This window comes from Bos mutus, chromosome 10, assembly GCF_027580195.1.
Source record: "Bos mutus isolate GX-2022 chromosome 10, NWIPB_WYAK_1.1, whole genome shotgun sequence".
Lineage (NCBI taxonomy): Eukaryota > Metazoa > Chordata > Mammalia > Artiodactyla > Bovidae > Bos > Bos mutus.
Genome location: NC_091626.1, coordinates 34,555,071 through 34,580,822, shown reverse-complemented (window position 1 = coordinate 34,580,822; position 25,752 = coordinate 34,555,071). Strand labels below are relative to the sequence as shown.

Below are 25,752 nucleotides of genomic sequence, written 5' to 3'. Positions count from 1 at the left end.
CACTACTCTTAGCTTAATGTTTTTGAGATTCATCCATATTGTTGGAGGTATAAATAGTTCAGCCCTCTTGCTTACTAGTATTCCATTGCATTGATTTGCCATAACTTGTTTAATCCATTTTCCTGTTGCTGAACATATGGGTTGCTTCTAGATTTTGGCGTAGTTGGTCCAGTTCAGTTCAGTCGCTCAGTTGTGTCCGACTCTTTGTGATCCCATGGACTGTAGCACGACAGGCTTCCCTGTCCGTCACCAACTCCTCAAGCTTGCTCAAACTCATGTCCATCGAGTCAGTGATGCCATCCAACCATCTCATCCTCTGTCATTCCCTTCTCCTGTCTTCAATCTTTCCCAGCATCAGAGTCTTTTCTAAAGAGTCAGTTCTTCACATCAGGTGGTCAAAGTACTGGAGTTTCAGCTTCAGCATCAGTCCATCCAATGAATATTCAGGACTGATTTCCTTTAGGATTGACTGATTGGATCTCCCTGTAGTCCAAGGGACTCTCAAGAGTCTTCTCCAACATCACAGTTCAAAACTATCAATTCTTTGGTGCTCAGCCTTCTTTATGGTCTAACTCTCAAATCCATCCATGACTACTGGAAAAACCATAGCTTTGACTAGGCGTACCTTCGTCGGTGAAGTACTATCTCTGCTTTTGAATATGCTGTCTAGGTTTGTCAGAGCTTTTCTTCCAAGGAGCAAGTGTCTTTCAATTTTATGGCTGCAGTCACCATCTGCAGTGATTTTGGAGCCCAAGAAAATAAAGTGTGTCACTGTTTGCATTGTTTCCCCATCTAGTTGCCATGAAGTGATGGGACCAGATGCCATGATCTTAGTTTTCTGAATGTTGAGTTTTAAGCCAGCTTTTTCACTCTCCTATTTTACTTTCATCAGGAGGCTCTTTAGTTCCTCTTCACTTTCTGGCATGAGGGTGGTGTCATTTACAAATCTAAGGTTCTTGATATTTCTCCTGGCAATATTGACTCCAGCTTGTGCTTCATCCAGCCTGGCATTTTACATACTCTGCATATAAGTTAAATAAGCAGGGTGACAATATACAGCTATGATGTACTCATTTCCCAATTTGGAACCAGATTGTTGTTCCATGTCCGGTTCTAACTGTTGCCTCTTGACCTGCATACAGGTTTGTCAGGAGGCAGGTAAGGTGGTCTGGTAATTCCATCTCTTGAAGAATTTTTCACAGTTTGTTGTGCTCCACACAGTCAAAGGCTTTAGCATAGTCAATAAAGCAGAAGTAGATGTATTTTTCTGGAATTCTCTTGCTTTTTCTATGATCCAATGGATGTTGGCAATTTTATCTCTGTGTTTCCTCTGCCTTTTCTAAACCCAGAGTGAACATCTGGAAGTTCTCGGTTCACGTGTTGAAGCCTAGCTGGGAGAAGTTTGAGCCTTACTTTGCTAGCGTGTGAGATGAGTGCAATTGTGCAATAGTTTGAACAGTCTTTCCATTGCCTTTCTTTGGGATTGCCTAGTGGCTCAGTTGATAAAGAATCTGCCTGCAATGCAGAAGACCTGGGTTCGATTCCTATGTCGGGAAGATCCTCGGGAGAATGGAATGGCAATGCACTCCAATATTCTTGCCTGGAGAATTCCTTAGACACAGAAGCCTGGTGGGTACTGTCAATGGGGTTTCATAGAGTCAGACACAACTGAGTGACTAACACTTTCACTTTCACTCACATCCATACATGACTACTGGAAAAACCATAGCTTTGACTATATGGACTTATATATCTTAGGGTTGCAAAAATTTCTTATATGTTTTTTCCTAGGAGTTTTGTAAAGTTTTACAGTTCAATCTATGATTAATTTTTATACCCACACACATAGTGTGAACTATGGGTTGATGTTCTACTTTATTAATAAAATTCGTTTTGCTCAAGCATACTTATTTGAAAGACTTCAGTTTCCCCCATTAAATTGCTTTGGAATCTTTTTTAAAAAACAAAAACAAACAAAAAAACAGTGGACCATATTTCCGTAGTCCTATTTCTGGACTAAATTCTGTTGATTAATTAGTTTACCTTTTTGCCATTATCAAATTGTTGATCAGTGTAGCTGTATCGTAAGTCTTAAAAGCAGGTAGGTTGGTACTCCCACTTTGTTCTTTTTAAAAATTATTTTGAATATTCTAAGTCCTTATGTTTCCTTATACACCTTAGAGTATGCTTGTCAAATTTTACAAAATGTCTGCTTGAATATTGGTTTAGATTGCATTAAATCAGAATAATTTGGGAAAATTAATATCTTAACAATACTGAGTCTTCTCTAATTTTTTTCTCAGGAATATTTTATTGCTTTTGGTATAGTAGATTGGAATGCCTCCTGTTAAACTTTAGGATATAGGTATATAATTTTCTATATTTGTGACATCTTTGTCAGTTTTTTTCATTAGTATTATGCTGGCCTCATAAAGTGGATTGAGAAATGCTCTCTTTTCCTCTGCTTTCTGGAAGAGTTGTATAGATGTTGGTGTTATTTGACCTTCATAGAACTCTGTACCTCAAAACTGCAGAATGTTTTTTCTTTTTAAGTCACATTATCACAGTGGACTGTATGTTGAGTCATACAAATCTATACACTTACTGATTTTTTTCTTAGTTTCTCTATCAACTAACTACTGAGGAAAGGGTGTCAAAATCTCTAGTTTTATTTTGAGTTTGTCTGTTTCTCCTTTGAGCTCGGTTAGTTTTTCCATCACATGTTTTGAAACCCTGTTAATAGTTTCATACACACTTACAATTTTTATGTCTTCATGAGTTGATCATTTTATTGTTTTAAAATATAATTCCTCTCTGGTAAAACTATTGTCTTGATGTTAATAGCTGCGTCAACTTCTTTATACTTACAGTTTGAATAACTTATTTTTTAAATCCTTTTGCTTGTCTTGATAACTTGTATTTGTACTTATGGTCATTAAATAATTGGGTCTTGCTTTTTTCTTCAGTTTGACAATCTTTACTTTCAAATGTGGTCTTTATTTCATTTGCATCTAATGTGTGGAAATTATTGCATTTAAGTATATCATTTTGCTATTTGCTTTCTAAATGTTGCTTCTGATTTTCATCTTCTGTTGCTCTTACTAGTTTCTTTTTGTGTTAATCATCTATGTGCTTAGTTTTCCATTTAAATTCCTCTAAAATTTTAGCTATACACATTCGTATTTTCTTTTTTCATGGATTTTCTAAGAATTACACATGCATCCTTAGTTTATCACAGTCCACTTAGAGTTAGTATTGTACTGCTTTATATTTGCTCTTTGTTGTATGTCACATTATACAACTTTGTGACAGAATAAGTCACTTCCTTCCCCTCTCCTTTGTGCTATTGTTATCTCATGTTTTACTTTTCCAGTGTCAACTCTCCACTCCCACAGAAGAGTATATACTTTCTTCAGTTGTCTTTCAGAAAAAGTAAAAGGAGAAAACATCCAATATTTTTTATTTTTACTCACATATTTACCATTGCTTTTCAATCCTTCCCTTAGATCTGAGATTTAGTTTGTTGCCAGTTCCCTTTCTTTTACGAACTTCCTCTAACATTTCTTGAAATGAAGGTCTGATGAACACTCTTTTTATTTACATAAAAATGTATTACTTCACATACTTTTTTGAAGGATGATTTCTCTGGATATAGGATTTAGTGTTGATGTTTTATTTTTGCTTTCAGCTCTTAAACGTATCATTTTGTTGTGTTTTGGCTTCCAATGTCTCTGAGAGATGACAGTTTTGTTTTATTATTTTCTAGTATGCAATGCATTTCTCTTTCTCTTCTTACTTTTAAATATTTTGTTTTATCTTTGATTTTCAGTTACTTGACAATGATGTGCCTCACTGCAGAACTTTTGAGCTAGATTATTAAAATGTTTGATTCTGTATGTTGATTTTTTTCTGTATGTTTTTTCAGCACATTTGGGTGACTCCCAGTTCTTATTTTTTCAAGTACTTTTCTTCCACATATTTTTGTTTTGTTTTTCCCTCCTTGAAGTCCAGTTATACATATTTCAGACAACTAGATATGCTATCCTTGTTCACTGAGGTTTTGTTTATTTTCTTTCCAAATTTTTTATGTTCTTCAGATTGATTACTTTTTATTGAGCTCCTTCAAAATTCATTGCCATCTCCAACCTGCTAAAAAGCAAACTGAATTTTTTAACTTTGAAGATTTAATTTTCAATTTTAAGTTTATTTAGTTTTTTTAATATTGTTTTCATTTCTCCACTGAAATTATCCTTATTTATGTTCATTATGATCACCCTTTCCTTTGATTCTTTGAAGTTATACAATAGATACTTTAAAGATGTTGTCTTCTGCATCCAAAATCTGAGTCATCTTGAGGCTAGTTTCAGTTGAATGCTGTTTTTCCTTGGTGATTCACATTTTTCTTATTTCTTTGTATGTCTAGTGACTTCTGATTGTATACTAGACATTGTGGATCAAATGTTATAAAGATATTGGATTCTTTAATCTTCCTGTAAAGAGTATTGCTTTTCATTTTAGCCTAGTTTCAACAGTGAAATTACTAGTTGATTCCTTTGAGTATAATGGTTTATAGTTTGTTATGTTGGACTTATTTCAGTTTTACTCAGTCTAATTTCTAGTGTTAGCCCTTCTAAAGTTTGAACAGAAAATCTGGAGTGTCTACCAAGCTACTCTGCCTTGGCCAAATTCAAACTCCTAACTCAGACTCTGCTGAGACAGGCTTCAGACAAAATGTCTAATCAAATTTTTGGTCCTCTAGCTATTACTTTTTCTAATTTTCTTGAATTTTTCCATACGTATACATAGTACAGATTTCAGCCAAATGCTTGAGCTAAATTCATATGCAGATTTTGGAGCTCTCTCTCTCTCTCTGGGTCCCTCTTTTCTAGGATTTCCTTTTCCATTTCCAGTTGCTCTGGTTGCCTTGAATCCTGCCCTCTGACACCTCAGGTCAATAAGGCTTGTGATTTCTGCCTGAGTCCTTGATGCCCTGTGCCTCATAGACTTAGGAATGCTTTTAGCAGATAAATAGTATAACCATGTAGTCATCCAGTAATGTTTTCTTCTTTAACAAATTAGATCTCCTCTAGTTTCTACCTTCTGTTCATTCTCTATGCCTTCAGATAGTTTAATTTTTTTACATGAATTTATAATTATTATTAGGTTAGTTCAAGTCATGTACTCTGCTGCTGTCATAACTAGAATCTTCAATATTATAACTTTTCCCTAGTGCAGTGATCTTTATGTTACTCATAAAAGTTTTTCCATGTGACTAATTAATATTTAGCTGTTACAAGTGCCATCTCTTTGTTCATATATGAAATGGAGTTGTCAAAACATCTCATACAAGGTATAGGGTGACATAACAAGTGTGCACAGGAGAACCAGTTTGTAATCCTTCCTCTGCCACTAACTAGCTGCCTGACATATAGGTATGTGCCTTAAGTAGTCTCAGCCTTAGTTTCTATTCTGTAGAATGAACGAGTTAGGTTATATCAATGTTTTTCAACCTTTAAAAAAATGTCAGGACTTTTATTTTTTCCCAACAGAATCTTATAAAAATATAAACTGAATTAAAGCAAAACAGCCCTGATTGTACAGAGTGTATAGCTCAGCCTGCTCAGAGCAACCACCCACATCTTTACTTTTACCGTGGGTGGCATTGAAGCTCCTTTGTGGAATCCCAGACCTCCACAGAGCATAGTCTGAAAAAAAAATCAAGGTTGATGATTTATATAAATCTTTTCCTATCCTGTTTGAGTTAAAAAATGACTGGATTATGCATCTAAAAATGTGGTCATTTTTTTAAGGATCTGAGAGGGGCAGTTGTCACCTTTGACCCTCCCTTTGTGCTTTTTTTCACTTTAACCAACTTCTTGTTCTTATTTCTATCCTTATCCAACCACCCTGGGCAAACACTTGCTGTAGGTATTGAGAAATCTGGTATATTAGGGATTCTTGCAATTGTAGCTAAAATGAGCACTCAGGTACCGCACCACCGAGCACAACCCACCTCTTCATGTCTCCATGTCCCATCTACAATATATGAGCAGTACTTCCCTCCACCTAATTGCTCCTATGTGGGTGGGAAGGAATTAATAAGTTTGGATCTGCACTGATCATTTATAAAGTCTTTCTCCATCTGTAAAATAGCAGCAGACAGGCTTAAGAAAGCCTCTCTTTGCACCACCAGTTGGTGGTTTTGTTGCCTTAAAAGAAACAACAAAATGAGCAGGTGTTGAGCACTGCCCACATCCAGACAGCACTGCCCACATCCAGACAGCACTGCCAACTCTTACAGAGTGCTCCACCTCTAAACTTGGAAAAATGCATAGTGAGGGAAGGAAGCTGATACAACCCACATTGTCAGCTTAATTTTCTCTTATTCCAGCCCTCGTTTCTTTCATCCTTTCCCTGAAACAGTTCTGAGGAGTTTTCAAGTCAGACCCTGCAAGAATAGGCATTCTTCCCTTTGCTTATAAATGGCAGGGCTTCCTAGATGGGTTTCCATATAGGGCACTGCTGCGATGAGTAATAATAATAATCATTAACATTTTTTAGCATATCATATGCCAAGCATTTTTTCCCCCTTTCATGATTTATCCCACTTAGCCCTATCAACAACTTTAAGATGTAAGGAATATCAAGATAAGGACATTGTAGTTCAGAAAGATTAAGGAACTTGCTTAGATCTCAGACCAGCAAATGGAAGGTCCCAGATTCATACAGAGGCAGCTTGACTCCAGATTCTGCCTTCACTGATGTTAGACCTGGACAGGCAGTTTCTGGGCACTGAGACCCCACTTTCCTGTCTTTTCATTGTGAAAGATGAAGATGGCATTTCCTCTGCCTCTGTTCACAAGAAAAAAAAAAGATTCAGTAAAAATCAAAGGGAGGAATATTCTGATTGCACTGCTATAGAGACTTGGTATTGATGGATCTATAGATAACTCTCTCTTTTCATTCAGTCATGAACTTCCTGTCAGTGCAAGAAGCCCACAGTAGCAACTCAATAGTGTGTGAACAGAGGGAAGGAGCTGGGTGGCCATGCATCAGGAAGATTGCAGAAGAGTCTGACTTTTCTTTGGTGGTGGATACTGAGGTGGTGTCTAAGATCTCTCCAAATTCTGTGATTGAGTGAAGTGAACAATCTCAACTTCAAGATGTGTCCACATCCTTGGCATTTGTGCAACATTTTCTCTGTTATTTTAGCAAGCTAATTGGATGAAGAGGTGAAGATTTTAATACAAATTTCCATTTGTATTAAATATTATTTTCTAAGTGCTTAGCTTGAAAGAGGTTTGAACTGTGTTTCAGAAAGCACTATCTTATGTCTGAAAATTAAGTGCCACAACTTAGACAAGACTTCAGTCAGTTCAGTTCAGTTCAGTCGCTCAGTCGTGTACGACTCTTTGCGACCCCATGAATTGCTGCACACCAGGCCTCCCTGTCCATCACCAACTCCTGGAGTTCAATCAAACTCACATCCATCGAGTCGGTGATGCCATCCAGCCATCTCATCCTCTGTCGTCCCCTTCTCCTCCTGCCCCCAATCCTTCCCAGCATCAGAGTCTTTTCCAATGAGTCAACTCTTCGCATGAGGTGCCCAAAGTACTGGAGTTTCAGCTTTAGCATCATTCCTTCCAAAGAACACCCAGGGCTGATCTCCTTCAGAATGGACTGGTTGGATCTCCTTGCAGTCCAAGGGACTCTCAAGAGTCTTCTCCAACACCACAGTTCAAAAGCATCAGTCCTTTGGCGCTCAGCTTTCTTCACAGTCCAACTCTCACATCCATACATGACCACTGGAAAAACCATAACCTTGACTAGACGGACCTTTGTTGGCAAAGACTTAGTGATTTTCAAAGATTTAAGTTGAATGAAATCCAGATCCACTCTAGTTGTTGGCGCAGACTCATTACAAGGAAAGTAGCAGCTGGGAACTTTCAAAAAGGTAAGAATCAAATTTTGAATTTGAGAAAATAACTGATTGGTGAGAGAACATGGAAAATAATGTGGCAAAACCATTGACCTGGAAACCTGGAGACCTCCATTTGGTCCTGGCTTGGTATACACTTTGCCTCTTTGGGTTTTGGCTTCTCTTTGTGAAAATGAGAGAATAGATGGATGCTCATGAAAATCCTTTCTAACCCAACCTATGTGATTTTATATTCTTAATGACCAAACACAGTTGTATAGATTTTGACCAGGATTTTTTTCCTTCAAGCAAGAGATGACAGAAGGAGCATAATGTGGTCATAATAATATTGATGTTGGAGCCAGACCACCTGGGTTTGAATCCTGGTTACAATGTTTATTAATGTTTGCCTGTTATCACTGTGGCAAATTACTGACCTCATGATGCCTCAGTTTCCCCATTCTGTGAATGGGGATAATAAAGTACTGATTTCATTGGGTTATTGTGAGGAGTAAATAAGTTATCAGATGTAACTTTCTAGAATAGTGCCTGGCTCATGATCAATGCTGTATATGGGACTGCTTTTATTGTTATAATAGCACCACTATTGACTTCTGTTGCTACCAGTGGGTTTTTAGGAGAGATGATAGGTTTCATTTTTAGACAGAGAATTTCCTGAGATCCTTGAGGACTGAGGCTTAGAATAGCATGTGCAGTTGCATTTAGAATCCCATGAGGAGAATGGACCAGTTATACTGCAGCCTGGGTGCGTTCACTCTCATACAGGGTGACTCTTCTTCCCACTGCTCTCTCCTCACAAAAGAAGCAATGTCCTGGCAGATTTCAGAGTGGGAATGGCAAAACCCCCTCTCGCGCACTCTGGAAAGTAATCTAGATATGGCTCTAGTGTCCTGAGGCAATAATGTCTGATGATTTGTGCACTGACCAAGAACAGAGGTTCTATGTTCAAGTCCCAGCTTTGTTACTTTGCTAACTTTTTTGCCTAAGATAAGTTACTTAATCTCTTTATGCCTCTGTTTCCTATCTCTAAAATGAGAGTAATAATAATTATCCCTACTTCATGGTGTTGCTGTGGTGATTAAATGGAATAATATATGTGAAGTCCCCAGAAGATACCTGGCATATAGTCTATGTTTAGTTAATGGGAAACATTATAATTACTGTTATGATTATGCAACAGGGAAGAGTAATTTTAAATTTATGCTGGATCTGTTTCTGTGACTTTAACCCTTTTTTGGTATTATAAGAATACATAATGGTCTGCCTCAGGGAGATAACCTGAGCAGCCCAACTGTGAAGGATTTTAAGGAAGTGAAACTAGCACATTCCCCTGCATTCTAGGGGACATTTGCAAGGACTGAATAGTCTTTTTACTTTGTTTCCTCACCCCGCTCTGCCCCCTGCCCCCCAACCTCTGATCTATAAAGAACCTGGCCACCAGGCCCTGACATGATAGCCTGCCAACTTCTTGGTCAGCCGACTCCGATTAAAGTCTCTTCCTTGCTGCAACCCTTTGAGAATCGGATTCATTGGCCTGTCGTGCAGCGGGCAGAGCAAGCTTGGACTCGGTAATGGTTATTATATTGAGTGAGGAGAATCTGTGCTCTGTGGATGATCAGTGACTCACTGGGAAAAAAATCAGGGACCCCACACTGTTAAATTAATGAATTCTAATTCTTAATTTTATATATGAGGAGATACTTGTGGACTAACTCACTTAATTTGAAATTGATGACTTTTGACTCTGAAAAGTTTTAATAGTAAAACAATAGTATACTATTAATGATATTAGTCACTATTAATACAATTAATATATGTTAATGTAATTAATGTAATTAAGTATATTAATAGTATGTAACTTAATAGTAATACAGTTCAGTCCAGTTGCTCAGTTGTGTCTGACTCTTTGTGACCCCATGGACTGCTGCATGCCAGGCTTCCCTGTCCATCACCAACTCCCAGAGCCTACTCAAACTCATGTTCATTGAGTCGGTGATGCCATCCAACCATCTCATCCCCTGTTGTCCCCTTCTCCTCCCACCTTCAATCTTTCCCAGCATCAGGGTCTTTTCCAATAAGTCAGTTCTTCGCATCAGGTAGCCGAAGTATTGGAGTTTCAGCTTCAACATCAGTCCTTCCAATGAACACCCACGACTGATCTCCTTTAGGAGGGCCAGTTGGATCTCCTTGCAGTCCAAGGGACTCTCAAGAGTCTTCTCCAACACCACAGTTCAAAAGCATCAATTCTTTGGCACTCAGCTTTCTTTATAGTCCAACTCTCACATCCATACATGACTACTGGAAAAACCATAGCTTTGACTAGACGGACCTTTGCTGGCAAAGTAATGTCTCTGCTTTTTCATATGCTGTCTAGGTTGGTCATAACTTTTCTTCCAAGGAGTAAGTGTCTTTTAATTTCATGGCTAAAGTCACCATCTGCAATGATTTTGGAGCCCAAAAAATAAAGTCTGTCACTGTTTCCATTGTTTCCCCATCTGTTTCCCATGAAGTGATAGGATAGATGCCATGATCTTAGTTTTAAGCCAACTTTTTCACTCTCCTCTTTCACTTTCATCAAGAGGCTCTTTAGTTTTTCTTCGCTTTCTGCTGTTAAGTGTGGGGTCATCTGCATATCTGAGGTTATTGATATTTCTACTGGCAATCTTGATTTCAGCTTGTGCTTCATCCAGCCCAGCATATCGCGTGATGTACTCTGCATATAAGTTAAATAAGTAGGGTGACAAAATATAGCCTTGACGTACTCCTTTCCTGATTTGGAACCAGTCAGTTGTTCCATGTCCAGTTCTAACTGTTGCTTCTTGGCCTGCATACAGATTTCTCAGGAGGCAGGCCATGTGGCCTGGTATAGTAATACTAATGGAATACAAATGGCCTAGTAGTACACATGGAATGGAATCTCAGAGTTGGAAAAAGTGCCAGTGGATGTCTAATACAGCCACTTCTCCAGTACATATATCCCCCTGAGTACCTCCCAGGCGTGTAGATGGTCCTATACTCTAAAGGTGGGGAAAGTTTAGTTTTGGTTTTTTGGTCCTGTTAGTCTATGGATCTCGTCCATATGTGATGGTCCATCCCATGCTAGAGAACTATGACTAGCACACTGAGACTTGAGGAGACTGTTTATTGTAATGGTGTTCTATTGGATGGTAATGGAATCTCTTCTAACACTTAGCTTTCAATGTCTTGCCATGGGTCTGGTCCCAGATAACAATAAAATTGAGTGAGCTGAAAACAATATGCTCTTAAGTCATTGGATCAGCTACTCCATAAAAGAGAGAAATAGATTGAATGTTGACACCTGTCACGTAGAAAGTTTGGAGTCAGAGAATTTAGATCCAGAAAAGACCTGGAAAATGATCCATACATTAGAAGTGATCCACAAATGAAGAAACAGGGTCAGAGAGATTGAGTCTCAGCCGCATAGACTCAGCTAGCTAATATGAGCGAGCACAAAGAATAAGAGTTCTTTCTACCACCTCTCTCCGATTCTCCAGCAGAGTGATTAGAAGTGTGACCTCTAGAGACAGACTGCCTTGTTTCAAATTTTGGTTCTACCCTCTCCTGGCAGTGTGATCTTCAGACAGTTGTAGACTTTTCTCTGCCTCAATTTTCATATGTGAAAGATGGGAACAATAATAGAGGTTTTGTGTGGATGAAATGAGATATGTATAAGACACTTAGGACACTTCCTGGCACATTAAAGACATTCAATAATTGCTTCCAAAGAGCCTCAGGAAAATCAGCTCTTAAGCCAGAGAGTAAATGTTTTGGCCAGGTGAGTGTTTTCAAGTATTTTCTCTTGCTTAAAATATGGCCTTTAAATTTCTTCCTAGCCTCTAATTCTTAACTGATCTTCAGGACCCACTGTCCTGTTAACAACCATATCCTTCCCTGGAACCACTGTGAGTTTTGGATGAAAAGAGGAAATCTTTAAAAAATAATTCCCTATTATTTATATTTCCAGTCCATATTCAGCAGATATTTACCGTGTCATCTGCCCTGTGCCTGACACAGAGAGAGTGCCTGCAGGGACACAGGGGTGGGTGGTCTTATGTGCTTCTTATCCTCAGGGTGTGTGCAAGTTAGATGGAACGGTTGGCAGTTAAATAGGTAATTTCTGCCACGAAGCTGGAGGAGGCACTGGCAGGACAGGCTAGATCGTGATTTTACAGCACATGGAAGGAGCCTTAAATCCCTAAAGTTGACTTAAGAGATCAAGGAAGGACTCTCTGGAAGAAGTGATACCTCTGCTGAGACCTTAGTGGTGAGCTGGATTCTTGACTAGTTTAGATGGGGACTGGAGAAGAATATTCCGGATACAGGGATCATGTGTGAGTGTTGGGGGTGAGAGAAGGGCTCAGGCTTGAGAGAAAACACTGGGTATTCATCAATCCAGTCAACATTCAACAAGTGTTTAATTAAGTACTTACTCCTCAGCATGCATTGTTTTACATACTATAGAGACATCAGATAACAAAACAGGGGATATCTTTATTTTCATGGAATTTATTGGGGAGAAGAAAGAAAAAAATATCAAGTGCAGGGAACAGAACTCCTTCAGGTCAGTCACTCAGTCATGTCTGACTCTTTGCGACCCTGTGGACTGCAGCACGCCAGGCCTCCCTGTCCATCACCGACTCCTGGAGCCTACTCAAATTCATGTCCATCGTGTCGGTGATGCCATCCAACCATCTCATCCTCTGTCGTCCCCTTCTCTTCTAGCCTTCAATCTTTACCAGCATCAGGGTCTTTTCAAGTTTGTCGGTTCTTTGCATCAGGTGTTCAAAGTATTGGAGTTTCAGTTTCAGCATCAGTCCTTCCAATGAATATTCAAGATTTATTTCCTTTAGGATGGACTGATTGGATCTCCTTGCAGTCCAAGGGACTCTCAAGAGTCTTCTCCAACAGCACAGTTAAAAGCATCAGTTCTTCAGCACTCAGCCTTCTTTATAGTCCAACTCTCACATCCATACATGACTACTGGAAAAACCATAGCTTTGACTAGGTGGACTTTTGTGGGTAAAGTAATGTCTCCGCTTTTTAATATGCTGTCTAGGTAAGCCCACAAAGATCCTTAAGGTAGAACAATCAGGGAAGTGTTTAGGATGAAGTCAAGCTGAGACCGCAAAGTTGAGAGGAGTCAGCCAGGTAAACACCTGGGGAGGGAGGGTTTCTGGCAGAAGGAACAACATGGGCAAGGGCAGGAATGATCAGATACTGCTGGAGAAACGAAGAGGACTGACCAGTGCGCGGGGGTGGGGGAAGTCGTACGAATGATTCAGAGTGTCTGGGTTGGGTTGTTGGCGATGGAGAAAGGGATTTCTAGTATAAACTAGTTATTCATTATTTTTTAAGACACATACAATGTGGTGTCACTTTTCAAATCTGGGAAGCTTTTGGAAGATCTCAGTAGCTAATATCTCTTTTCTGAACTGGGTCTTCACTCTGTGTGTTAATAGCTGAGATGAGGCAAAGAGCATATTTTTCATCACCACCAGCTAGAAATACACATAAGATATACGTGTGTCCAGATGCTGGTCCTATTCCCAGTCGTGAGCACATGTCAGCAGCATAATGACCCAGCAGGCTGCCCAGCTCAACAAGAGGGCTCAGTATGTTGGTTACAGGGTGCTGGCAGGGGGGCGGCACAGGGAAGGGGGTACCAGTGTTCTCTTTGACCTCTAGCACAGTAGTTCTAATTACCCTTCTGAGCTTTCTTTCCCTGTTTCATTCTTTTGGACTCAAAACTTGTGTTTCAAAAGTGCTTTAAATTCTTTCTACCCACCTTTGGTCTGCTTTGATCCAGATTAATTGGCCACTGTTTCTCTGGATTACCTGTCTCTGTTTTCTTGGGGGCCCCATAGAAGACTCATGGCTCTTGTTTGCTTCCAGTTAACAGCTTCGGAGATGATGAAGAGCTGTCCACATCTTCTGACAGTGATGAGGAGGTGATCAAACAATTTGAGATTTCTGTGTCCCGGTCCCAGAGTTTCCGCTTGGGAGCATCTGAGAAAGGAAAGCAGACAGGATTGGAGCATAAACCAAAACCCAGTCACTGTCTCTCCACCCACAAAGAAGACAGCACAGGAGTGTCCACCTGCAAAGGTATTCTTTGCATCAAACCTTTCCTTTATCTAGACCAGGTATGTCTAATGGTAAGAATGATTTTGAGTCACTGCACTGGTATTTGCAAGTCCAGAGAGGAGAGCAAAAAGAAGAGGGATGTCCAGAAGGTGGGACAGGGCAAAAGGGCTGCTTCAGATCTTCCAAGGAGCCTCATGCAGAGAGAATGGATCAGCAGTACCAAAGTCTTAATCCTGAATTGTGGAAACCCCTTCCTTCCTCACAGTTTACTGCTTTGTACATTTTGACAGCTAATGACTAGAATGGTATTTTTTAAGGTTTATAAAATTTCATTCCATTCTGACAAGTACAAAAATGTTATATACATGTCTGCTGATGTTGCACTTCTGTGTCTTTCCTCCCATTTGAAAATGTAGGATCCATTTTCCATATATCTATGTAACCTCAGGAGATAGGTTGTATTATTAAAACAATAGGTATGTTTTACCTTCCAAATAAAAATAATGTATTTTCATAATATTGAATAATCTTTTTTAAACAACGTGTACCCTGCACACTCTCCCTCATGCCCTGTAGTTTCTGGAGCCCAGCCTGTATTAGAATCTTGGGTATGAGCAGGTCTCTTGCCACCCTCCATCTTCATATTAAGTGTACTTTTCACAAAGGGAGAGGGGGACACTCAGGGCAGGGTGAGCACAGCCTGTGACTGTGAGTAAGGCTTGTCAAGGGTCCTTCTCCCTGCCCACCAGGCACACAAAAGAAGCTAGGGAAAGAACAGTATGATATTTCTTAGTGCTTTCCACAGCAAAGGTCTCTATCTCTCTGACTCCTTTATGCCCAGAACCCTGAATGGCATAGGACGTTGAAACAGGGAACAGTCTGTGAAGTGTATCTGGTTAAAAAAAAAAAGAAATAAGCCAGAGAAAATGTCAAACTGTCTACCATAGTGACCTGGTCTAAAATGACCTGGGTTCTCTAATCTTTTTCTTCTTTCCTCTGGGGCTGTGGCTCATCCAACCAATGGGGTCATAGTTGGTCTTCCTTGTTTTTCAGCACTTAGTAGTAGGAAGACAAAAAGGAGAGTGTAGAACTGAGAGACGATAACAGAGAAGAAATTTCTGATTTGATGATGTGGATGAAGTGGGCAAAAAAAGAACAAAGGAGGCAGAAAGGAAAATTAAAAAATGAGCCCTATTTTTTAGCAGGAATATAATAATTTGTGGATCTAATGTAATTTTACTTATTTACATGGGCCACGTAGCATTTTATTGCTCGTCTTTTTAGCCCAGGTAAGCCAAGAGATAAACACTCAGTGTAACCAAAGGATAGTAACAGTTGCCAGAGGCCCTCTGTAATCTCCTCACCCTCTCTCCTGTTTGGTTTTTCTCTGCTGTTACATCACAGCACTCTTCTCTCTCCACTGAGAGGGCAAATGTTAGCTAATGAAAGTTAATCGCAGTTGATCCCCTATGAGTAGCTTGTTTAATTCTAAAGCTAATGGCCCCATTTCCCAGAGGCCTAAGTGTCTAGATTTTGATTTATACAAACACACTGTTCTGAGAATTCTGACAAACACTCTAGCCCTCCACCTTCCTGGAATTAGCAGCAACTTTTGTCGTAACTGGTGTGATTCTGAGTTTTTTGACAGATCGTGATAGAAAGGCTACATTTTTCTCTACCGGAGGGTGGAATGAGTCTACTACACTGAATGAATTACCTGTACATTTTGAAGAAAATCAGCAGGAGTTTTCATAAGAATGATTAACTGCATGCAAAATTTTAGGTTATCAAATGCCATGGAAATGTTAATGTAATTTTTATTGCATGATTTTTTCTGTGTCATTTCTTTTTGTTCATTTTTAGATCATTGAATTTGTGTCAGCAGTAAAGAATAATGAAAAGATTAAGCATGCACCCCAGAGAGAATTTTTTTAACTCCTATTCTCTATTTAGCTATTTTCCCCTCTACCTTAAACATGTTTTTCTAAGATCAAATTTGCATGCGTGCATGCTAAGTTGCTTCAGTTGTGTCTGACTCTTTGCGATCCTATGGACTGTAGGCCACCAGGTTCGTCAGTCCTTAGGATTCTCCAGGCAAGAATACTGGAATGGATTGCCATGCCCTCCTCCAGGGGATCTTTCCCACCCAGGAATAGAACCCTCATCTCTTATGTCTCCTGCGTTGGCAGGTGGGTTCTTTACTACTAGTACCACCTGGGAAGCCCCAAGATCAAATTTAATTGTAGACAATTCTTTCACTTAAAGGGTGCATTCAGAATGTAGAACCAGTGAAATTCAAGATCTAAACCCACTTAAAACCTTCATCATATTCCAGCTAAGTTCTCTCTTGTCTCACATATCTGATTTAGTGTTATTGTGAATTAGTTGTCACTGTATTCCTGATAATGTCAAAGAGGGCTTGTCCTAAGTGATCTGAATCAGGAGCTGTGCATGAGGTCTCTATGAATGTAAGATGGGCTACAGAATAATAGCCCACTTATTGGACTTTTTGTTTGTTTTGACCAAAGCCTTATTTTTGTTTGTGAAATATTTAGTTCTTAAGATGTTTCATAGTAGCTAATCATTACCTTCTTGGTGTCACTTAAAACAAGCCAGTTATCCCGTGTGTGTGTGTGTGTGTGTATTTTAAGAGACTTATTGCAAAGAATTGGCTTATGTGATTGTGGGAGCTCTGAAATCCACTGTTCAGAAGGAGAGGCTGAAACTCAGGAAGGAACTGAAGCTTCAGTCTATAGATGAAATTGCTTCTCCTCCGGGAATGCCTCAGTTCTCCTCTTAAGGCCTTTCAAGGGACTGATTATGTAGGATAATCCCCTCTACTGAAAGTCAACTTTAATTATATCTACAAAATGCCTTCACAGCAACTCCTAAATTAGCATTTGATTGAATAATTGAGGCCTATAGCCAAGCTGACACATAAAATTGACCATCACGAATGGTAGGCCAAAGTATGGGTGATGGAGGGAAGGGTCTTGTAGTAGAAAAGAAAGCATAAAAGGATAATAGGTTTATATTCCATCAAAGTGGGATATGGACTAAAAAATTTCCTCTCATAAAATAAATATGGTTGATGTGACACAATTATGCTCTATAATTTCTAAGAAGCCAGGATACATTTCTCAACAACAGGCGATTACTTTTCTGTATATGTTTAAGGTGACATGACCTTCTTTAATTTAAAGCATGTGAAGATGCTTTATGTAACAGTGAATAACCCTTCCCCCTCCTTGCAACTTGACTTGTCCCCCAGATTTGCCTTTCTAATTCATTCCTTGCTTGTCTGTCAAGGAAAATGGTTTGTTACATTAATATAGTTCTTATGTTTTTCAGTTATGAATAGCTTTTTAAGGCTTTAATGTAGCTTTTGAAAATTCTCTTATTACTGATCTAAGTATTATCACTGTAGGAGTTGAAGTCATGAGACAATTTTATGGGGGTAATTTCTTGGCAGAGTTAGATTTTGTGCTGAGATCCTGCTGGGCACCACACACGTTGATGGATGACCCACTGTTTAACGGGACATTTTAGTGTTCATGTATGTGAGGAATGGATGGGCTAATTAGAGCCTGAGAAGAAAATTCTGCTTTGTGTTATAGGGTTTTGCAAATGGAATAACCCTTGTTCCGTCATTTTCTGGGTCTTGTGTGTGTGTGTGTGTGTGTTTGCCAAATAACTGAAAGTATGAATGTCAAGATTTTAGGTATCCTATGAGAGTATTTCCAAGAGGCCTGAAGTGAATTATTAAGAAAAACAAGGCAGATGGAGAACTTCTCAATGGCTTGCCATGATTTGGCAAAATCCCAAATGAGGGGTTGGATTTTGTGCCCTGAAAACCAAGTCTTCCCAAAGATTGTTATATCTGGTCTGCAGAGGGTGATGATGTGTTTTTAAGTTTATGTGTTTATTGTAGGTGGGTCAAATATTGTCTGCTAAACCACTGTCCACACTGCTCCATATTGCTACACATCTGGTTGTTTCAAGTATCTGTTATCTGCGTAGCCTTGAAAGCTACTTGAGATTTAATAAAACCCACTTTGAGTCTGAAGGAGGCAGAGAAGATTCAGGAGTTGTTGGGACTTTGGATGGACAGGAAGGAAAGGAGAGGAGGAAGGGCTTGAAGACCGCTGTGAACAAAAATACACAACTGTTGTTTTCATGGACAAGACTGCAGTATATGGATGTTGCTTAGCAGCTTCAAGGACCTTATGTTCTAGCTCAGATTTTTAGACCAATGGTGGGAACAACTGCTATTATACAGTGTGTAAATAGGAGCTGAGTTTGTCATCCTCACGAATCCTGTCTATATCTCTAATTTTCCATCATCCTGGGAGTAGGGGACACTGGAGAAGAGTAGAGGCCAAAGAGAAAAGACATCCTTGGCTACTTTCTGGATGTGGGAGGCAATTTAGGGTGAAAGCTATTGCTTAGGAAGAACAGGAAGACCCTGCCAGTTTTTCCTTATTATCTGAGGGTAGCCTGGTTGTCAAGGAAGAGGAAGGGGATGAACAGGGTAAGGGAGCACTGAGAGAGAAGAGAATGACACTAAGGGCTGAGAAAGACTCTGAGTCTAAACGAGTCAGGGAAGATTTGGGAGTTGTCGGGACTTCAGATGGACAAGAAGGAAAGGAGAGGAGTGAGGGCTTAAAGACTGCTGTGAACAAAAACATACAGCTGGTGTTTTCATGGCCGATGAGACCACAGATGTCTACAAGTTTGGTGGTAGTACTGAGTGGGCTTTGCTGGGCTGGATGAGGCCAGACAGGTAAGCAAGGCTAATATTTATGGAAAGGCTGGTGGTTGCTAGACAGATATTATTTCACATGTTCACAGTGAATTTCTGACGGGTTTTCCCAATGACTCAGTGGTTAAAGAACCTGCTTGCAATGCAGGAGATTCGGGAGACTTGGGTTTGATCCCTGGGTGGGAAGATCCCTTGGAGGAGGAAATGGCAACCCATTCCAGTATTCTTGCCTGGAGAATTCCATGGACAGAGGAGCCTGGTGGGCTATGGTCCATGGGGTTACAAAGAGTCGAACATGATTGAGTAAGCAAACACACATAGACAAGGAAACAAAGGTTAAGACAGTTCAAAAATTGTTCAAGTTCTTAATACAGAACTTGGATTTTAAACCCAGATCCTCTGAATCCAGGGGCTTCCCAGGTGGCACTAGTGGCATTAGTGGTAAAGAATCTGCCTGCCAATGCAAGAGATACAAGACATGTGGATTTGATCACTGGGTTCAGAAGATCCCCTGGAGGAGGAAATGACAACCCACTCCAGGATTCTTGCCTGGAAGATTCCATGGACAGAGGAGGCTAGTGGGTTATAGTTCATGGAGTTGTGAAGAGTGGACTTATTTTATCCTTCTAACATAATGTACATCCTAAATACGCTCATATTATCATAAAGCATTCAGTCTTCTTGTATCCTATATAATGAACTAATGGGTTTTGGTTTTATGGGCCAAGTTTATCCACCATATAGATGAAAGTGTGTTTCAGCAGATGTTATTTAATGGGTTTTGTTTTAGCAAACTTGATTGGGGTAGTTGCTATTGCCCATTTTCTCTAGACAAAAAGATGAAACATGATAATACATTTGAAAGAATTTCCTTTTTGCAAATTTAGGTTTGGATGGAGCCAGCCAACTGACTTACTCTGAGAGTCTGTCTTATGGTGAAGATGATCCCATCTCTGCCCACTCACAGTCCACTTGTGAGCTGGGGGGCACCAGGCACCATGGTGTACCTCCTGGAGAGACCAGCGTGGTCCATAGCCTCAGCCGGCAGTCCACAGAGGGCAGCCTGGAGATGGAGACAGCTTTTAATAACCGGGGATTCGAAGATTCCTATGCTACTGACAGCTCCTCTGTGTGGAGTCCAGAGGCAAGTTGTTTGTTTTTCCTTGCTTGAATATTGTCTGCCCCCTGGTTCGTTGTTCCCCTTCTCCTCCCCGTTCTTCTCCTCCTTTTCTCCACTCCCTTTAAGAAGAAAATTTTTCCAAAAAGGAAGCATTGCTTTGAAAAACAAACACCTAAACAGCCTTTAATGGAAATGTATTTTTTATTTAGATAACCAAGTCCCAGTTCCTATGTGTGCCACTAAAAAAATCATATATAAGTGAAATCTATCAAAATGGAAAATGAAGCATTGGTGGCAGATTGAACCCAGCAATGATCAGGCTTCTTTTTTTATATAAAGGAGTTTTTAGTTCTTTAGGGAGGCTGGATTCGGAGAAGGCAATGGCACCCTACTCCAGTACTCTTGCCTGGAAAATCCCATGGACAGAGGAGCCTAGTAGGCTGCAGTCCATGGGGTCGCTAAGAGTCAGACACGACTGAATGACTTCACTTTCACTTTTCACTTTCATGCATTGGAGAAGGAAATGGCAACCCACTCCAGTGTTCTTGCCTGGAGAATCCCAGGGGCAGGGGAGCCTGGTGGGCTGCCGTCTATGGGGTTGCACAGAGTCAGACACGACTGAAGTGACTTAGCATAGGGAGGCTGGATTATTTCCTTCATAGTTTCAATTAAATGGAGTTTCTCTCTATTTTTTTATACCAAATCTTAAATTATGAATTTTTGAATATGAGAATTATTTGGGAATGAAATGAAAAATACAGTGGCCCTGCAAATGAAATTATACAAGGTGTTATGATGAAGATCTTACAGTATGAACATATTTATTAGGTCCAAATTGAGCTGAAGTTCTAGGAGATGGCCTTAGTCAGTCATGTCTCTCTGTCCATTGACTTTGCTTTTTGGATAAATCTCTGATAAAATATACATTGCCTAATTTCTTTTCCAGTTGAAACTTACTCCCAAATATGCCTAAGCATCCAGAAGTATGACTGGAGGATTGCTCAGATTCATGTTCATTGAGTCACTGATACTATCTAACCATCTCATCTCATCCTCTGCTGCCCTCTTCTCTTTTGCCTTCAATCTTTGCCAGCATCAGGGTCTTTTCCATGAGTCGGCTCTTGGCATCAGGACCAAAGTATTGGAGCTTCAGCATCAGTCCTTCCATTTAATATTCAGGGTTGATTTCCTTTAGGATTGACTGGTTTGATCTCCTTGCATGACTTTAAGAGATATTAAATATTCTAATATTTAATATGTCTAATACCTACTTTGAAATTAATGTTGATAAAATAACTCATGTAGTTATATACAAATTTGTGTGAATAGAGGAAGGAGAAGGGTAGATGGATTTTGTTAGCATCAGTCTGCCTGAAAAAATAAACAGGATGAATCTCTTATTAGAACCTGGACTGTCATACACACCAAATGCTCGTCAAGGAGGAGAAAAAAAAAATCACAGAAAATTATGTTTCAAAGCCTGACTGTTAAGGTACTGGAGCACATAGAGAAAGCATAAGGAGATGACACAGGGATATGTGTACTCTGTGTAGAGTATTGCTGAAGTCCAGGGATGGCAACTCAGATACGTGGTTTGTGGCTGGTTAAAAGAAAGCCTTCATATAGAGACCCTCAAAGCTATCTATAGTATACATTTTATTTAAAAAAAAGTCTGCTTCCTACTGGTTTACTGCCAAGAATCAGATCAAATCCCACACACTAACATTCAACATTTAAAAATACGATTCTTTTTGGCTCTCTCACCACATAAACAAAACAGAACTGTTTACCTGCCTATTGACAGTCTGTCCCCTTGATAACCGTACCACTGGGCTTGGAATCACTTTCTCCAGGCAACCTCCCATTTGCCTGCCTCATGGAGCTTCAATAGAAGACTGGGTGTTGAGGGCACTAAATGTTCTCAGATTCCAAAAATACCCAGACATCTCTGTGTGCTCCATTCAACCTCCTATCTATTTTGAGACAAAAACTGTAATTTGGTGCTCCTACAGTAGAACCTCAGATGCAGTGTGGAGGCAGTTCCTGTAAATGCCTGCTTTTGCAGGCTTAGCTCGCCTTTTAAGAATTGATTTATTTACCTCTTAGCTGTATTAAGAAGCCTCTCTTCCCCTTTGTATCTGGCATCAGGAACACACTGTGGGGTTGTTTACTTTGGGCCACACAGATGACATCAACAGTATCTTGTTAAAACAGAAAAGCTTTCAGTTTGATAGAAACATCTTTAAATCTTCATGGGTTTTGCCAATGTGGCCCAAGTGTTCCCATCTTAAAGGAAAACCCAGGATATGAGAGCCAAAGGGATCATTTATTTTGCCTCAGAAGGAAACCGATTATGCAGTGTGCCTACCTGTTAGGCTGATGGTTTTTGCAAGCATTGCCTTTCTCTGCTGGAAAAGGCCATTGACTTTTTCCTGCAGACCCAAGGCTTGGCAGGGACAACGATGGGAGGGTGGTTGGTGATTTTGAGCGCACAGGGAGGCGGCTGTCCTACTTTTCATCTCTGCTTTCCACTGATTAACTGATTGGCCTTGAGAAGTTAATTAAAATCTGCCAAATGGGGATAAAAATGAAGAGATTTTTACCTTGCAGGAAGGTCAGATGGATTAGCTGTATTAACAGTACCCACCTGAGGAGTGCCTTTAGTTGCCTGGTGATAGGTAGAGTGTGTTGAAATAATTACTTGCTATGAAAATATCAGCCTTCACAAATCTTGGTCTCAGATCAACCCAGGAAGGGACCACAAAGCCCATTTTTCATGAGCCATAGCTTGGATTGTCCTCATCCAGAGTCTGGCTGTTGCCTGGAGCTGTGTCTGATTCAAGATTCTCAGGACAATTATTTCAGACCCTTCCCCAGGACCTCAGCACAAAGCTGCAGATGGAATGAACGCTTATCTGAATGCAGAGCCTGGTAGATAAGTGGGGAGATGCTCATTAACTAGATATTTTTACCTTGGCATTGACATTGATGACAAAGCTAGGAACTGTTAGCTAATATCAAGAGCAGAGGCTTAAAAGGATGTGAAATTCAAAGTAGTGTGTGTTTCCACCTCCCATCTCCTATCTTATTTCCTCTTCATCTCACACACTTACTATGCATATAAGTAGTTAGAGTGACAGGTTTGTGGGGGAGGAAGGTAGACACCATCGTTTCATATGAGATTTGGGACTTTGAGCATTAATACTGGCAAATCTTGGGTAGTTTTGGCTGAGCATATGATTTTGGGGGCAAAGAATGAGTTATTTAGGCATTCTAAGGCTTTATTCCACTCGCTCCCAAAATGAGGGTATTGAAAACCTATCTTATTAGGTTAATGAAAAGTTAATATGCATATCTAAAAAGATAATGCTTCTTAGTTGGATTTCCCAAAAGTACAGCTTACTTTGTTAGGACATGCAGTCCCAGGAATCAAGAGTGAGGGGCAAGAGAAGTGATACAGGGAAGGGAGAGCCAGTATGAGAGTGTATAATCCAGTTGTCTACCACTAAGTGTGTCTCCTGACTTGATCTTGTGCAACTATACTATAAGAAACTGTAGAAATTAGTCCTAGGACATCTGTCCAAGGGGAGAAAAATTTACTGCATGGGGCATGAACCCCCCACATACTCTGGACTTTATATTCATGGGTGCCAAGAAGTATTCTGTAAATTTCCAAGCCTTGACATCAACGAATAGGCCTTTAGTGAGAGTTGAAAGTTACCTTGTGTGGGACAGAGGAAAGACTTTGTTGGTTTGTGCCAGACAGAAGCTCCTTAGAGCCCAGCCTGTAGGGAAGAAGGAACAAGAGGCCAAGAAGGTCTGAAGTGCATAAGAATGGGCTTTGCGTCCATAAAGGGTTTAGTGTGCTACCTGGTGTAAGGAAGGGCTTTAGTGAGTGTTAACTATTATTCCTTATGGTCCAGCAAGCAATGTAGAGATGATCAAGGGTAAGCTAAAATAGATGGGAGTTTTAACAGAATACTGTGACTTGATTTTTGAGTTGGCATAACTCCTTGGAGACTCGCTTCTAATATTATATCTACACTAGTCAGTTGTATTCAAAAGTCTCTATAGCAACCACTTTTATCACTTGAAACTAAGTACCTCTGAATAGAAACACTCACACATGAATGCATGCTCAGAGGAAAAAATGTAAGAAGCCTAAATTTTCCCTTAAACAAGGAGCCCAAGTTTTCTTGGTAGACTAACGTGAGTTTTAAAAGAGAGGGCAATTATTAGACATCTACTAGGTGTCAAGTCCTTTAATTTTCACAGCAACCCTGTAAAGCAGGTATAATCTCCATTTTACTGTTGATTAAAACAGGAAGTGGGAAGGATTAAATAACTGCCCAGTGTCCTAGAGGTAGTATGTGGTAGACTTGGGATTCCTAACAATATCTCGTTCCGGAGAACCATGCACTTTCACCTGAATTCTGTGGGTAAGTTTTGTTAATGAACATGCATTTTTGAGGTCTGTTATTATATTTTTTAAAAATAAAGAGTTCTTTGCTTTTTAAACTTTTAATTTTATATTGGAGTATAGCCAATTAAAAATGTTGTAATAGTTTTAGGTATACAGCCAAGTGACCCAGCCATACATATACAGGTATCTATTCTCCCCCAAACCTCCCTCCCTTTCAGGCTGCTGTATAACATGAGCAGAGTTCCCCATGCTGTACAGCAGGACCCTGATTGTTACCCATTTTAAACAGCAGTGTGTACATATTGATCTAAAAATACAAGAGTTCTTTATCTTAGCACAGCTGATACTCTATTACATAAAGAAGAACTGATTCTTATTTACAGTGAGAATCAGACCAAAATTTAGTCATGAGTAAGAGGCATGCCTTCAGAGGAAAAAATCAAATTATGTTGACATTAGTAATAGTTTGTTCGAGGGTGGTTCATTATTGCAAATGTGATTCAGCTCAGTTTTCTCAGTGAGGTCATTGAATCTGACTGGCTGAGGTGAACTGCTGTCTAAAAGTGATATTTCATAACAAGGGGCCATGATTGGAAATAAGCATCAGTTCAGTGATGAGACTAGATATCTACAGAGGCTTGTCTGAGCTGAGTATTTTCCCACAGCTTCCTAGGTGATGCTAGTGGCAAAGACCTGCCTGCCAGTGTAGGAGACATAAGAGACATGGGTTCAATTCCTGGGTTAGAAAGATCCCCTGGAGGAGGACATGGCAACCCACTCCATTATTGCCTGAAAAATCCCATGGACAGAAGAGCCTGGCAGGCTACAGTCCATAGGGTCATACAGAGTCAAACACGACTGAAGCGATTTGGCACATTAAAACCTCAGAATGACACTCTATCAAGCGGGCACCTTAATGCTCATTTTTCAGCTGAGGTACAGAGAACATGACGCTTTTGGCCAGGACCAAAAAGCTATTCAATGTTGAATTTTAATTTCAACCCAGGTGTTCTGTCCCCAAGCCCAGCGTTGTATTTGCTAAATGGCTGCAGGGGATGCCCTCCTAAACCCTTCCTACTCCAAGAGTGACTGGAGACTAGCTGAGACTTCCTTGCAACCTGAGAAATGCAGAATCCCAGACCTGACTCCTGGTCCTACTGAATCAGAATTCCCAGATGATTCAAGTCCACTAGAATGTTTGAGAAACTCTATCCTAAACCTTTTCCACCATGTAGATAGACAATCTATTAAAGGCTCACCTGTCCATGACTCCTGCTAGGATCCTTCTCTGCAGGGGCTCCTGGTTCAGAGAGCACAGGCCCAGGCAGAATCATTTCTCCTGGGAACTTAAGGAAAAGTTAGCTTTTGGCAGTTGCATAATTAACTAATTTTAGACTTAGTAT

The 25,752-nt window shown here is 40.0% G+C and overlaps 1 protein-coding gene across 1 annotated transcript in view; it reads left to right on the top strand.

Moving 5' to 3' along the window:
• Window positions 1-25,752, top strand: part of SYT16 (synaptotagmin 16) — a 113,423-nt gene that overhangs the window by 67,497 nt on the left and 20,174 nt on the right. Inside the window, 2 exon segments of the mRNA XM_005906552.3 lie at window positions 13,853-14,065; window positions 19,694-19,950. Of these exon segments, the coding sequence (XP_005906614.2) occupies window positions 13,853-14,065; window positions 19,694-19,950 (470 nt within the window).